At 33.7% G+C, this 12474-nt stretch overlaps 2 protein-coding genes across 2 annotated transcripts; both read left to right on the top strand.

The window, feature by feature from the left end:
* Nucleotides 1–772: 772 nt before the first annotated feature.
* On the top strand, nucleotides 773–9104 carry LOC109070647 (centrosome-associated protein 350-like). The gene is made up of 5 exons (XM_042750557.1): nucleotides 773–862; nucleotides 1378–1563; nucleotides 2871–3598; nucleotides 5754–6034; nucleotides 7266–9104. Exons 3-5 carry the CDS (start codon nucleotides 3576–3578, stop codon nucleotides 8936–8938), a joined length of 1977 nt encoding a protein of 658 aa, XP_042606491.1. The 5' UTR covers nucleotides 773–862; nucleotides 1378–1563; nucleotides 2871–3575; the 3' UTR covers nucleotides 8939–9104.
* A 329-nt stretch (nucleotides 9105–9433) lies between these two features.
* Nucleotides 9434–11880, top strand: LOC109070648 (centrosome-associated protein 350-like). Its single transcript, XM_042750546.1, has 5 exons — nucleotides 9434–10247; nucleotides 10359–10595; nucleotides 10697–10837; nucleotides 10935–11060; nucleotides 11196–11880. The coding sequence occupies exons 1-5, from the start codon at nucleotides 10050–10052 to the stop codon at nucleotides 11340–11342; spliced, it is 849 nt and encodes a 282-aa protein (XP_042606480.1). The 5' UTR covers nucleotides 9434–10049; the 3' UTR covers nucleotides 11343–11880.
* Nucleotides 11881–12474: the final 594 nt, after the last annotated feature.

Raw genomic sequence — 12474 nt, 5'->3', positions numbered from 1 at the left:
TGTAAGGCAAGTGTATGTCAAAGTATTGAATGCACATTTATGTCTGGCTCCTCTATTAATGCAATTTGTAGTGGAGTGAGCTGAGTGAGTTGTATAGCCAGCGGCTCCACAGTCACCTTTCCCTGGCCCAGAGCCAACAGTTCCTGAGGGAAGAGGAGCTGAGGGCACGCCAGTACAGCGCCCTCTTTAGGCTCAGAGAGAAAGCGCTCTGGGAGAAGACCCAAGCTGAGCTTGACTGGTTGGACCATTCCATGAGGTCAGTAACAGAAAACTTGTAATGATGTTACATGATCCAAATGTTACAGAATTAAAAAAACTCCTTTACAGTTACATTATAAAAGGATATAATCGGATTACTGATGCATCTAGTGGGTAATTGGTATCACTAGCAGGGTATAAAGAAAGGATAACTATACTCAGGATGTATAAGAAAAGCAGTAATGTGTTAGCAGTGACAGAGCCATATTATCACATCAGGCTGCTGATTATTTTAGTAAATAATTAGACATTTGTAAAATAATCATTTTTTTTAAGTAATCCTCCTATTACTGGATGAGCAATACTGCATTTTACTCTGTATCATCATAGCTGTTATAATTTCATGACTAATGCAATTAGTTTATTTTAGTTTATTATTATATATTTTTTTATCATTTATTCATATGGGCAAATATTTGGTGTTGGAATATTTAAGTCATATATAAGTTTGCTGTTATTGTTGCAGTCATAGCATGTAACCTGTCCATACTGTCATATAACATCTATTTTCATCAGTCGTGAAAAAGCACAAGATGATATACTTGCTTTGACTGAACTCAAGCAGAAGCAGGAGGAAGTAATTCACAGATTCCGACAAAACCAGGTAAGTTTGGGTCAGTAAAATTATTTTATTTATTTATTTATTTATTTATTTATTTATTTATCTATCTATTTATTTATTTAAAGATATTATTCATTTTATTTAGCAAGGATGGATTAAATTGATCGGTATATTGGCAGTATATTGTTGCAATCAAAATTACTTTCTATTCATCATAAAAAAGTATGGTTTCCACAAAAGTATTAATCAGCACAACTGTTTTCAACACTGATAATATTAAGAAATGTTTCTTGAGGACCAAAATCAGCATATGAATTCTGAAGAATCATATGAAGACTGGGGTAAAGCTGAAAATTCAGTTTTGCCATCACAGGAATAAATTAAATTTTAATATGTAATAAAACATAAAAAAAAAATTTAAACTGTAATAATATGTCAATATTACTATTATTATTGTATTTATGATCATGTAAATGTAGCCTTGGTGAGCATAAGACAATACAGACTTTACAGAAAATAACAGATGTATTTTATCTGTCCTGATTTGCTTGTGTTAGGCAGAGATCCACCACTGGCGAAACATGTACAGATCAGGCCGGCAGCAGAGACGGTTGCTTCACCACCATCAAAGAGACATTCTTGATATCAAACAGTCAGCTCTTCACTTCAGACAAGTGCTGCAAATGCAGACTCTGCCAAAGAGAAATGGAATCACCAAGCCGGAGAACACTGCCAGTACTATGGTATTCCACAAATCAGAAATTAATTTCCTTTTGAATTAGGTTAAATTTTTTTGACAGATATGGTTCTTATTTTAAACAAAAACTTACTTTATTTTGCTATATTTATTAGAAAACAGTACTTAATATCTTAGGCCATTTTGCTTCTCAAGGTTAAAAATAATAAATAAACGAACTGAAATAAAATAAAATAAAATATTATAATTATTTTATTTCAACTCATTGCCAGGGCAACATTTCTAATTTTCATTTGACTTGATCTACTAAAATAACTCAAATTAATTCTGAGATTAAAAAAAAAGCTTATTTAAAAACAAAACTAAAAATGACAAACACAATTTTTTATTATTATTATTTTAATGTTATTGTTTATTTTATTTATTAGTTTTACTTGAAGGGATACTCCACCCCAAAATGAACATTTTGACATTAATCACTTACCCCCATGTTGTTCCAAACCCGTTCGTTCATCTTCGGAACACAATTTAAGATATTTTGGATGAAAACCGGGAGGCCTGTGACTGTCCCATAGACTGCCAAGTAAGTTACACTGTCAAGCTCCAGAAAAGTATGAAAAACTTCATTGAGAATAGCGATGAGAATACTTTTTGTAAGAGAAGAAAACAAAAATAACGACTTTATTCAACAATTCCTTTGTCAACAGTCTCCTCTGTGCCTCTCCATATCACCGTATGCTGCGTATGCTCTTCTGTATCAGCCGTGTCACAAAAATGCACTGTTCCTACGTGTATTTAGCTTTGATTTGAAAGAAAACAGCGCATCCTTGTGACGCAGCTGATACAGAAGAGCATACGCAGCATACGGTGATATGGAGAGGGACAGAGGAGACTGTTCACAAAGGAATTGTTGTATAAAGTCGTTATTTTTGTTTTCTTCTCTTACAAAAAGTATTCTCGTCACTATTCTCGATTAAGTTTTTCATACTTTTATGGACCTTGACAGTGTAACTTGGCAGTCTATGGGATAGTCACTGGCCTCCCGGTTTTTTCATCCAAAATATCTTAAATCGTGTTCCGAAGACGAACAAAGCTTTTACGAGTTTGGAATGACTTGGGGGTAACTGATTAATGACAAAATTTTAATTTTTTATATATGTTTTAGCAAAAAACTAAATAGGGAGAATTTTGATTTCATGTTGACTTTAGCAAAGTCAAAAATGCAACAGTTCTCAGTGTTGTCACTGCAATAATGTTTATGAACTGAACAAGGGTGCAAAACCATGTGATAATTACCCATAATGCTCTGATGCCACATTTAGCAGTACTGATTTTTATGCTGATGTTTTGCAGGAGGAAGAGGGTGTTATGCAGCTTGGGATTAAGCCAGATGCTAGAAGCACAGATAAAGCACCAAAAGAGGAAGGGAGGCAAGTGTGATCACTATTATTCCATCATTTATTATCATACACTTACAAAGAGGAGTATTGGGATATTTAGTTCCCATATACAGTAAGCAGAGGCAGTGCCAACACGTTTATGTAGTGTAACACCTCAAGAGGAAATACTGCAGTGCACCACTTACTGTCTGGCAAATCATGCATGACACACAGCAGAGGAGGAGACATGGCAGAAGTGTGTGCATATCATGAGCTTGTTATCTACAGCATTTACTCTCTTTCTTGTTACAATGCACCACTCAGAGTAATTACCCTTAGAGAAAGAGAAACGGAAGGAAGTCAGTGAGATAAAGTGGAGATTGATAGATTGAGTGAGTGAGAAAGAGGAGGGAGAGGCTGGATGGGAGGAGAGAGTTATTGGATGAGAGAGAGAGAGAGAGAGAGAGAGAAGCAAGAAGGAGGAAGTTAAAGATAATAAAAAGAGGGCATAGCTGTAGACAGAGATGCAGGATAACTGCTCTCTCAGCCACCGGCTTGACTGCAACTGCGAGTTGACACAATATTTGGGGAGTGGCAGCAGCGTCTCACAGGGGACCTGAAGGAGGACTTCTGTTCCTCTAGCTGGTTGCTTGCGACTGAGTCCCTTTGTGATGGCAGTATGCCAGTCATGAACAGGTCAGGGTAGGTGGACGGTATTTCTCTCTCTCTCTATCTCTCTCCCTCTCTCTCTCTGATTTTTGCTCTTTCACTCTCTCTCTCTCTCTAATTGCATGAGTAGGCATTCATTCTTTGTTAGTTAATATATATTATAACATTTAATATATAAAATTTAAGCAGAAGTTCACTCAAAAATGAACATCCTGTAAAGTACTTACTTAAGTACATTATTTACTATTTCCGAGTAATTACAATGAATGGAGTCGGGGGCTTCTATTCGAAGCTGAAAGCCTCAGTCCATGCTTAATGTAATTGCACAAAATAAAATAAAAAAAATAAAAAATGTTTTATTAGATCTCATATTTCACAAGATGTCTTTTCTTTCATATGGGATAAAGATGCCATTGTTAGCTGAAAAAAGCTGATATAATTATAAGGGGAAGACTTTACTAAGTTCAACATTATTAGTTCATTATATCACAAACCAATCAATTAATAAAACTTCTACAACATTTATTAATCTAGCTTAACAATTATGTTTACATACACTCTTAAAAATAAAGGTTCTTTATTAGCATTGATTGAATGTTTAACATTATGGAACTTTTCCACTGCAGGATTTGCTTTGAAACAATTTTCACTCAGAAACAGTAAATTTAACAGTTTTAACAAATACAGCAAGTAACACACTGAATTACACATGCCATTTTGAAGTAGTAATTGCTAAAAATGCATATAACATACTTTAATAATTCCAATTTATTACAACTTTGAAAAATCATATTTTAAAGAGTGGAAAAAAAATTTCTTTTGATTAGAAAAAATATTCTTTACACTAAGAGAAAAAAAAATGTTTGTAGTTTTCTTGGGGAACCCAATATGGTTCTTCTACTCCACTTTTGGAACTGTTATTTTTTAAGACTATTTACTAATACATATTTAATTTTTAAAGTTGTACAAATTAACATTAGTCAATCTATTATGAACAACATGATTTACTAATGAATATTAGTATTTAATATATATATATATATATATATATATATATATATATATATATATATATACATATATATATATATATATATATATATATATTATACATAGATATATATATATATATATATATTATATATATATATCTATATATATTATATATATATATATATATACATATATATATAATGTTTCCAAAAAGTTTTGGAAAATTACTATTTTTTAATGTTTTGAAAGAAGTCTCTTCTGCTCATCAAGCCTGCATTTATTTGATCAAAAATACAGAAAAAAAACAGTAATATTCTGAAATATAATTACAACTTAAAATAATAGTTTTCTATTTGAATATACTTTAAAAAAATTATTTATTTCCTGAGATGCAAAGCTGATTTTCAGCATCATTGCTCCAGCCTTCAGTGTCACATGTAACATCCAGTCTATCACATGATCATTTAGAAAGATAACTATTCTGATTTATTATGATTGTTGGAAACAGTTCTGCTGTCTAATATATTTGATGAATAAAAGGTTAAAAAAGAACTGCATTTATTAAAAAAAAATCTAATAATATATATTCTAATAATATATTTTCTTTACTATCACTTTTTATCAAGTTAACACATCCTTGCTGAATAAAAGTATAATTTTATTTAAAAAAAAAAAAGAAGAAAAAAATACTCACCACAAATTACTGACCAGTAGTGTATATTGTTATTACAAAATATTTATATTTTAAAAACATAGCTTCTTTTTTTTTTTTTTTTTTACTTTTTATTCATCAAAGTATCCTAAAAAAGTATCACATGTTCTGAAAAAATATTAAGCAGCAGAACTGTTTCCAACTTTGATAATGAATCATCATATTAGAATGATTTCTAAAGGATCATGTGATAATGATCCTAAAAATTCAGCTTTGCATTACAGAAATAAATGATAATTTAAAGTATAATAAATTTAAAAACAATTATTTTTAAATTGTAATAATATATCACAAATATTATATTTTTTTCTGTATTTTTGATCAAATAAATGCAGGCTAGATGAGCAGAAGAAACTTCTTTCAAAAACATTAAAAAAGTAATGTTTCCAAACTTTTACCTGTACTTGTATATATATATATATATATATATATATATATATGATGCCTCAAATGTGAATTCAAACCTTGCTCTTTTTCCTTCAGCTTGTTGAGTAAGGCTGGTTTGAGGAGGCTGTTATCATCAGATGAAATGTGGACTTTAGGAAGGAAGAGGAACCAAGTTGAATTTGTCCCGGCCAAGCAGGATATTCTGCAAGTCGCAGAATCAAATAATCCTCCATCCAGTCCCTCTCACAGGTACAGCCGACAGAACCAGGCTTCCCTTCACCTTATCAGCCCAGAAAGAATCGGCAAGACTGAAGGTGGAAGCACTTCATGTCAGTGTGACTCTGTGAAGGCTGTGAAATCAGGACCTGAAGTTAATGGTGGGTACAAGGTTCTGTGTTTTTTTGGCTTTCTAAGCTTTCCATAACACAATGTGTATGTTAATAGAACAGTTAATTATCAGGCATCGTCTTCGTTTCAGACGGTAAAAGAAAGCAGTCAGACATCATACAGTCTGATTTAACTTTTTTCACAGTCTTTCTCTTTGATAGATGTCTGTCTGTTGTTATTTAGTGGACTGCAATTCATTGTGAGTGCTGATTTACATTGTGTCTAGTTTCTGCTGACTCATGCTGTGAGAGAAATGACTCAATGCCCATACTGATTTAGTGTGGCATTTATAGCATATGACTGCACATAAACAATGCAAAACTGGAAAACAGTTACACTGTCAAAAAAGTGTAAAAAAAATCAAAACTAATCCTAAAAGAGAGCTTCTCTTAGAATCAAATTAGATCGGACTAGATCAACTAATTTTTTTCCCCTGGTTACTGTTGCTAACTCAGCTTTACAGAACATCCTATAAGAATATGATTTCATAAGCCTCATTTGAAAATGAAAACATTTCTATAAATTGTGGCGTGCACTGGAGGGGGGGTGGGGGGTTGGGGGCATATTAGAATGATTTCTGAAGGATCATGTGACATTGTAGACTGAAGAAAATAAAGAAAAGGAGTAATAGTTGATGAAAATTCAGCTTTTTATCACAGGAATAAATATATATTTTGAATTATATTAAAATAGAAAAAAGTTGTTTTAACTTGTAATAATATTTTACAATATAGATTTATAATAATGCAGTATGTTGGTTGTAACTGGATGTACTTATTAAACTGATGTTACATCAGCCATGTTTCATAACATTAAAGGATCTCAGAATAAGTATAGATATTCTTACTAAACTACAAGTTCATTCGTGAGCGAGGGTGGCAGTTTAATCCATTAACTTCTCCTGATTTGGAAAATGAAAAAAATAACATTTTCATGTTTTCTTGGTTCTATAAAAGTGTTCCAGCATAAATGTTTGATTTTTATTAAATTGCTTTTAAAACTATCCAAACATGTAGATAGACTCTATAGATTTACAAAAGCACATCAGTGAACTTCAAGAGTGGTTGCTAAGTATGATTGGTTAGTAATGGTTTAAGACTGGGGCTTAACAAAGGTTTAGCTGAGAGTGGTTCCAAATGATGTTATAAATTCCATTAACATTCCTTTAGGATTTTTGACAATAGAGAATATTTTATAACACTTTCAGAACATTGCTTTCAGAACAAGACACTCAGAAGAAGGTTCAAGGTCTTTATGAGGACACATGCACACTCAAGAAAGAAATACCACAACATCCAACTAAAGTGCCAATGAAGCCGGTATTAAATATCCAGCATTTCACACTCAACCATGAACCTCATTCAGATTCACTCAGAGCCCCAATAGTATCCAGTTTGTCATCTGACAAAAAAGATGATCTCCAATTGGACTCTAAAAATAGCCATCTTAAACCCAAGGAGCAAGAGGACATAAAGACGACAACACTAGATACCACTGCTCTATATGTACAGAACAATCAGAGACTTCACAGTGTGCTGACCCTGAACAATAACCACAATATCTGTGACCAGAATGCCGGGGGGCAATGGAAATCATCTCTTTTATACACCAAAACTGATAAAACCAATGAATTTCCAGAACAAAAATCCCAGGCGTGTAGAAATGAGACTGCCACAGACAATATACTTATTGAAAACTTAATTCTGGAAGCAGTAAGTGTGGAAATAAGAAAGGCTGAGGATAGTCCATCTTGTGATGTCAGTCTGTCAGAGATAGATGAGAAGTCAGAGGCAATTTCATTTAGTGAAGCACTAACTTGGTCTGAAGAAGAAAGGGATTGTCTCGATGAGGAGAAGATTGAAGCAGCTCAAGCAAGTAGTTGCTCTTTAGTTTTTGCAGAAGAGTACACTGTTGTACCAGATGATATTCAGCCTTATTTAAACAATAAACAGGAAGAACGTTGTACACCGCCATGTTACGAAAGACAACCGACTTTAGAGTCGACCCTATCAGAAATTCTCTCTCCTGTAGATGAGGTTTTGTCTTACGGAAGTGCAGAACTCCATCCGTTCGTTAAAGGAGGAGTCACATCAGGTCTTGACAGCTACGGTTGTCCTCCTCCTCCTGCCTTTGAAATTATTACCTGGACAAGTGAGGAGGAACTTCCAGCTCCACCTGATTCTGTGGAAGATCTCTCAATTAACAATGAGAACCTCCCTCCTCTCCCTGTGGACATTTATCTGAAAAGAAATGAGTCTCAAAGTCTAGACTCTAACAATCTGAGGGAAAAGGAGGTAAATGATGATACTTATGGAGCTCTGTGTAAGGACGCGGAGGAAAATGACTGTTCGGAGTACGCTTGCTCACTTCCTGAAGATGTGAGAAATGAAATCTCAGATCCATTGTCCTTCTCTCAAATTGGAGACAGAGTTCTTGTGTGTAACTCCAGACCGGGTGTGCTGAAATATAAAGGTCTCGTTGCATTTGCGAATGGGTTTTGGGCTGGTGTTGCTTTGGATGCCCCTAACGGAAACCACAATGGAACTTTTAGAGGTGTGAAGTACTTTAGTTGTGACAAAAGCCACGGTGTCCTGGTCAGAGCTGAGGACATTGCACACATACACAGAGAACATAGCAGTGATGTAGAGATGGGGGTGGATGAAGATCCCTTCTCAGTTGAGGAGCCGCCTAGGGTAAAGAGAGATAAACAACAGAAGGACACATCATTGGCAGATGGACGAAGAGGACATAGAGATGAGACCATACCTACAAACACTACACGCGCACGACAAAAAGAACCTCAGGAAGACACATCAGATGGAGCAAGAAACATTTCACATCCCTCTGAAATGCCCTCACCAAAAGTAAGCAACATCAAGCACTTAAAGGAATAGTTCCTCAAAAATGAAAATTCTTGAACCATTTAATCACCATCATGCCATTCCCAACCTGTTTGACTTTCTTTCTTCTTTGGAGCGCAAAGGATCTTAAGATAAATGTAGCTTTTGCATATAGTGGAAGCATGTACTCTACCATTCAAAAATTTTAGGTCAGTATGATTTTTTTGACAGTTCATAAATGCTGTTTTGAACTTTCTATTCATCAAAAAACAATGTACACAGATTCCACAAAATTATTAAGCAGCACAACTGATTTCACCAATGATGATAATAAGAAATGCTTCTTGAGCAGCGAATCAGAATATTACAATGATTTCTGAGGGATCATGTGACTCTAAGGCTTTTGGACTGCTAAAAATTCAGCTCTGCCATCACAAGGAAAAAAAAAACTTTTAAATTGACGTTTTGCAATATTACTGTTGACTTTTGATCAAATAAATGCAGACTTCTTTCAAAAAATAAAAAAATCTTACTGACCCCAAACTTTTGAACAGTATCGTGTACAGTACATTGACCAAAGGCTCTAAAGCTTCAAAAAATCTACATAAAGTACCACAAAACTGACGCATCATGATACTGCCAGTTTACGAGACACACAAGAATTGTGTTTTATTAACATCCAACCTGGTACTATACTGGTACTATACTATAATGTATAAGTATCTTAACCCCTGACCTACTGTTGCCTCTTATCTTTGGGGCTTTACTGTCATTTATTTATTTTTGAGTGTTTACTGTTTACATTCTTTTTCATTGTTCTCTTCTTTTATTCCATTCTGTTACTGTATATACTGTAAATGGCTCGAATGATAGTAAACTAAACTTGGGATGTCTGTTCCTCACACAAAGCTACGTGCAACTTAATAGAAAACTTCAGAAAACTTGGAATATAGCATAAGACTAATGTACTGATTTGACAGTGCGTTTAAGGTGCTTTTTGTCCTCACTGGAGCTGGACAGCCTCTGTTCACACTGTGATTTCATTGTATAGAAAAGAGCGGCATTAACATTCTTGCAAACATAGTCACACATGCATTGAATAACATGAGAATGATTAAATGAAGACAGAATTTTCATTTTTGGGTAAATATTGCTTTCACAAGCTATGTGTAACATATGGGAATTCTATCTATCACTAAGCACCTATATTTTAAAGACAGACTTTGAGCTCCATCATAATGAGCTCCATCAAAACAGGCATCGTGCAGAAGAGCTGGATAAAGATGGAGTTCACTGTGCTCAGGATAACAGAAAGAATTTAGAAAGAATTAAATCATTGCATGACAATCAGTCTTCGGATACTGTAAGTTGCCAAAACAACTGCAGAATTTGCTTTAGTGAAGAATAAAAAACTATCTGAGTAAAATAGTATCTGTTCATGAAATTACTGCACTTTTCTCTCTTTGATATTCAGGATGTCAGAAAAAGTGAAGATGGTCATTTTATGCCATGTGTCTTGGAGCAGTGGCATCAGGCCCAGCCGGACATTCCACCAAAGATAAAGGTGCCGCCCCATGAAGACAGCATCGTATACAGATTAGTGGATGCTGCAGTGGAGATTCTGTGTGGCCAAGCAGACGAAGACAATCTTGACCTTTATGAAACACCAAGCTATTTAATAGATGATGACAGTCGCAAGCATAATCGGCAGGTTAGTCTATGGGAATGTGTACATAACAAATGACTATAAAAATGCTAAATGAATGAGAGAACCAAAACTCTAATCTAAACCTTGTTCATCTTACACTGTAGGTGATCTTTCAGTTAACATCTGATGTCCTTCATGAGATTTGGGGTGATCTGTTAAGGACAAAACAATCTTCCCAGAATATAGATGATCAATCTGCGATCACAGCCCTGCATTCCAGTCAAATTTCAGTCACATTTTTAAAGGTATTTCATTATTATTATTTTATTTATTTATTTATTTATTTATTATGAAAGTAATTTTAAAAACATTTACAATTTGTTAATCTAATGTTATTTGCAGGCTGCCGTGAGAAAAGAGATACAGAAAATTCTGAATTTAGAGCGAAGTGAGCAACAGATGACAGAGATGCTCCAAAAACTGTGCAAATACTGGTATGCCAAGAGAGACAAAGTGGACTTTATTCTGGTGTGTGTAGAGGCACTCCTATAATTGCTTATGAAATTAGTGGTCTTGGTGTAACTTTAGCTCAAATATTATTTAAGACTGCAGTAAATGGTAGGACTGAAAATGTCTCATTTTGTCTTTTTTATCTACTTCTAGATTCAGGAACTTCATAATGAGGAGAGAACTTGGCTAGATTACAGAGCTGAGCAGTACACTGTGAAGATGCATCTGACTGAGGAGATTTTCAGCCTTCTCTTGGATGACACAATATTAGCACTAAATCATATGCACTTTTCAACCTAAAATACAAGTTTCAGAATCTTGACATTTTCATACATCTTTGATATGTTGTTATTTTTTAGAATTTTTTTTTTTTTTTTGGCTAGGCTCAAAAATCCTGTCAAGAAAATGTTTGTTATATTTCACATATTTCATAAATTATATTTTGTTAAATAATATAAATGTATAAACCCATAAACCTGTTTTAGGACCATGAAGTTTTCTTGCATAATGAAATTATTTTCATGACAATTAAGCAGATTTTCACCTAATTTCCACTTTTACAATTAGTGTAGGCTAATTAAAAATAAACAAACAAACAAAAAAAAATCTCTATATATATACTCAGTACTGAAATTCTAGAGAAATTATATATTATTTAAATGATAAAGTATTTATATGTTAGTATTGGTTGTACTGCTTTTAATATCTTCTGATTTAAATAGAAAGTAATTTAATTTGTTTGTAATGAATTAAATATAATACTGTATTACAATAATGATAACCTGCAAATCATCATGTAGAATAATGGGAATTAGAAAAAAAAAAAAAAAAAAGTAAATGCACTGATATATTAGGCCTACATTTATGAGAATTTGAGGACGAAATGTGCTTGGTGGTCATACAATGCGACAAAATGTACATGTTTAAAAAAAAATCTGTATGCAAAATCTATATATTTTTCTTTTGATTTGGGGGGGGGGTATGTTACATTAAACTGTTTTTATGTGAGGTTTACTCTTTGTTTTTAATCATGAATCTTTTAATCATTATTTTTTTTTTTTTTTTTTTTAAATCCATTCAAAATCAAAATCTATTTGTTTGTATTAAAGTACAATCAAGCTGAAATATATTTAATTCGTAGCAACACGTGTGGTGTTTTTTTTCCCCCAAGTAATGATACAAATAATATAAAGAGCTTAAGTTTGCTTATTTTAGAGTACCATACACCGAAGAATTATTATTCAGTAACAGCACTACACACGATATGCGTCGCACATACGCAGATAGGATAGGAGATAAGCGTCTGCGTCCTCGTAGCGCAGTGACGATGCTCCAGAAGGCTCACGTCCCCACTAAATGTAGTCATCCATAGGAGCGAGCAGAATCACTGTGCGTTCACACCGCCGCCGTCAAGAGCGTCAAAATCGCTCTG

The sequence above is a fragment of the Cyprinus carpio genome, chromosome A5 (assembly GCF_018340385.1).
Source record: "Cyprinus carpio isolate SPL01 chromosome A5, ASM1834038v1, whole genome shotgun sequence".
NCBI lineage: Eukaryota > Metazoa > Chordata > Actinopteri > Cypriniformes > Cyprinidae > Cyprinus > Cyprinus carpio.
Note: the sequence above shows the minus strand (reverse complement) of the source record. Positions and strands in the feature narration are given on the sequence as shown.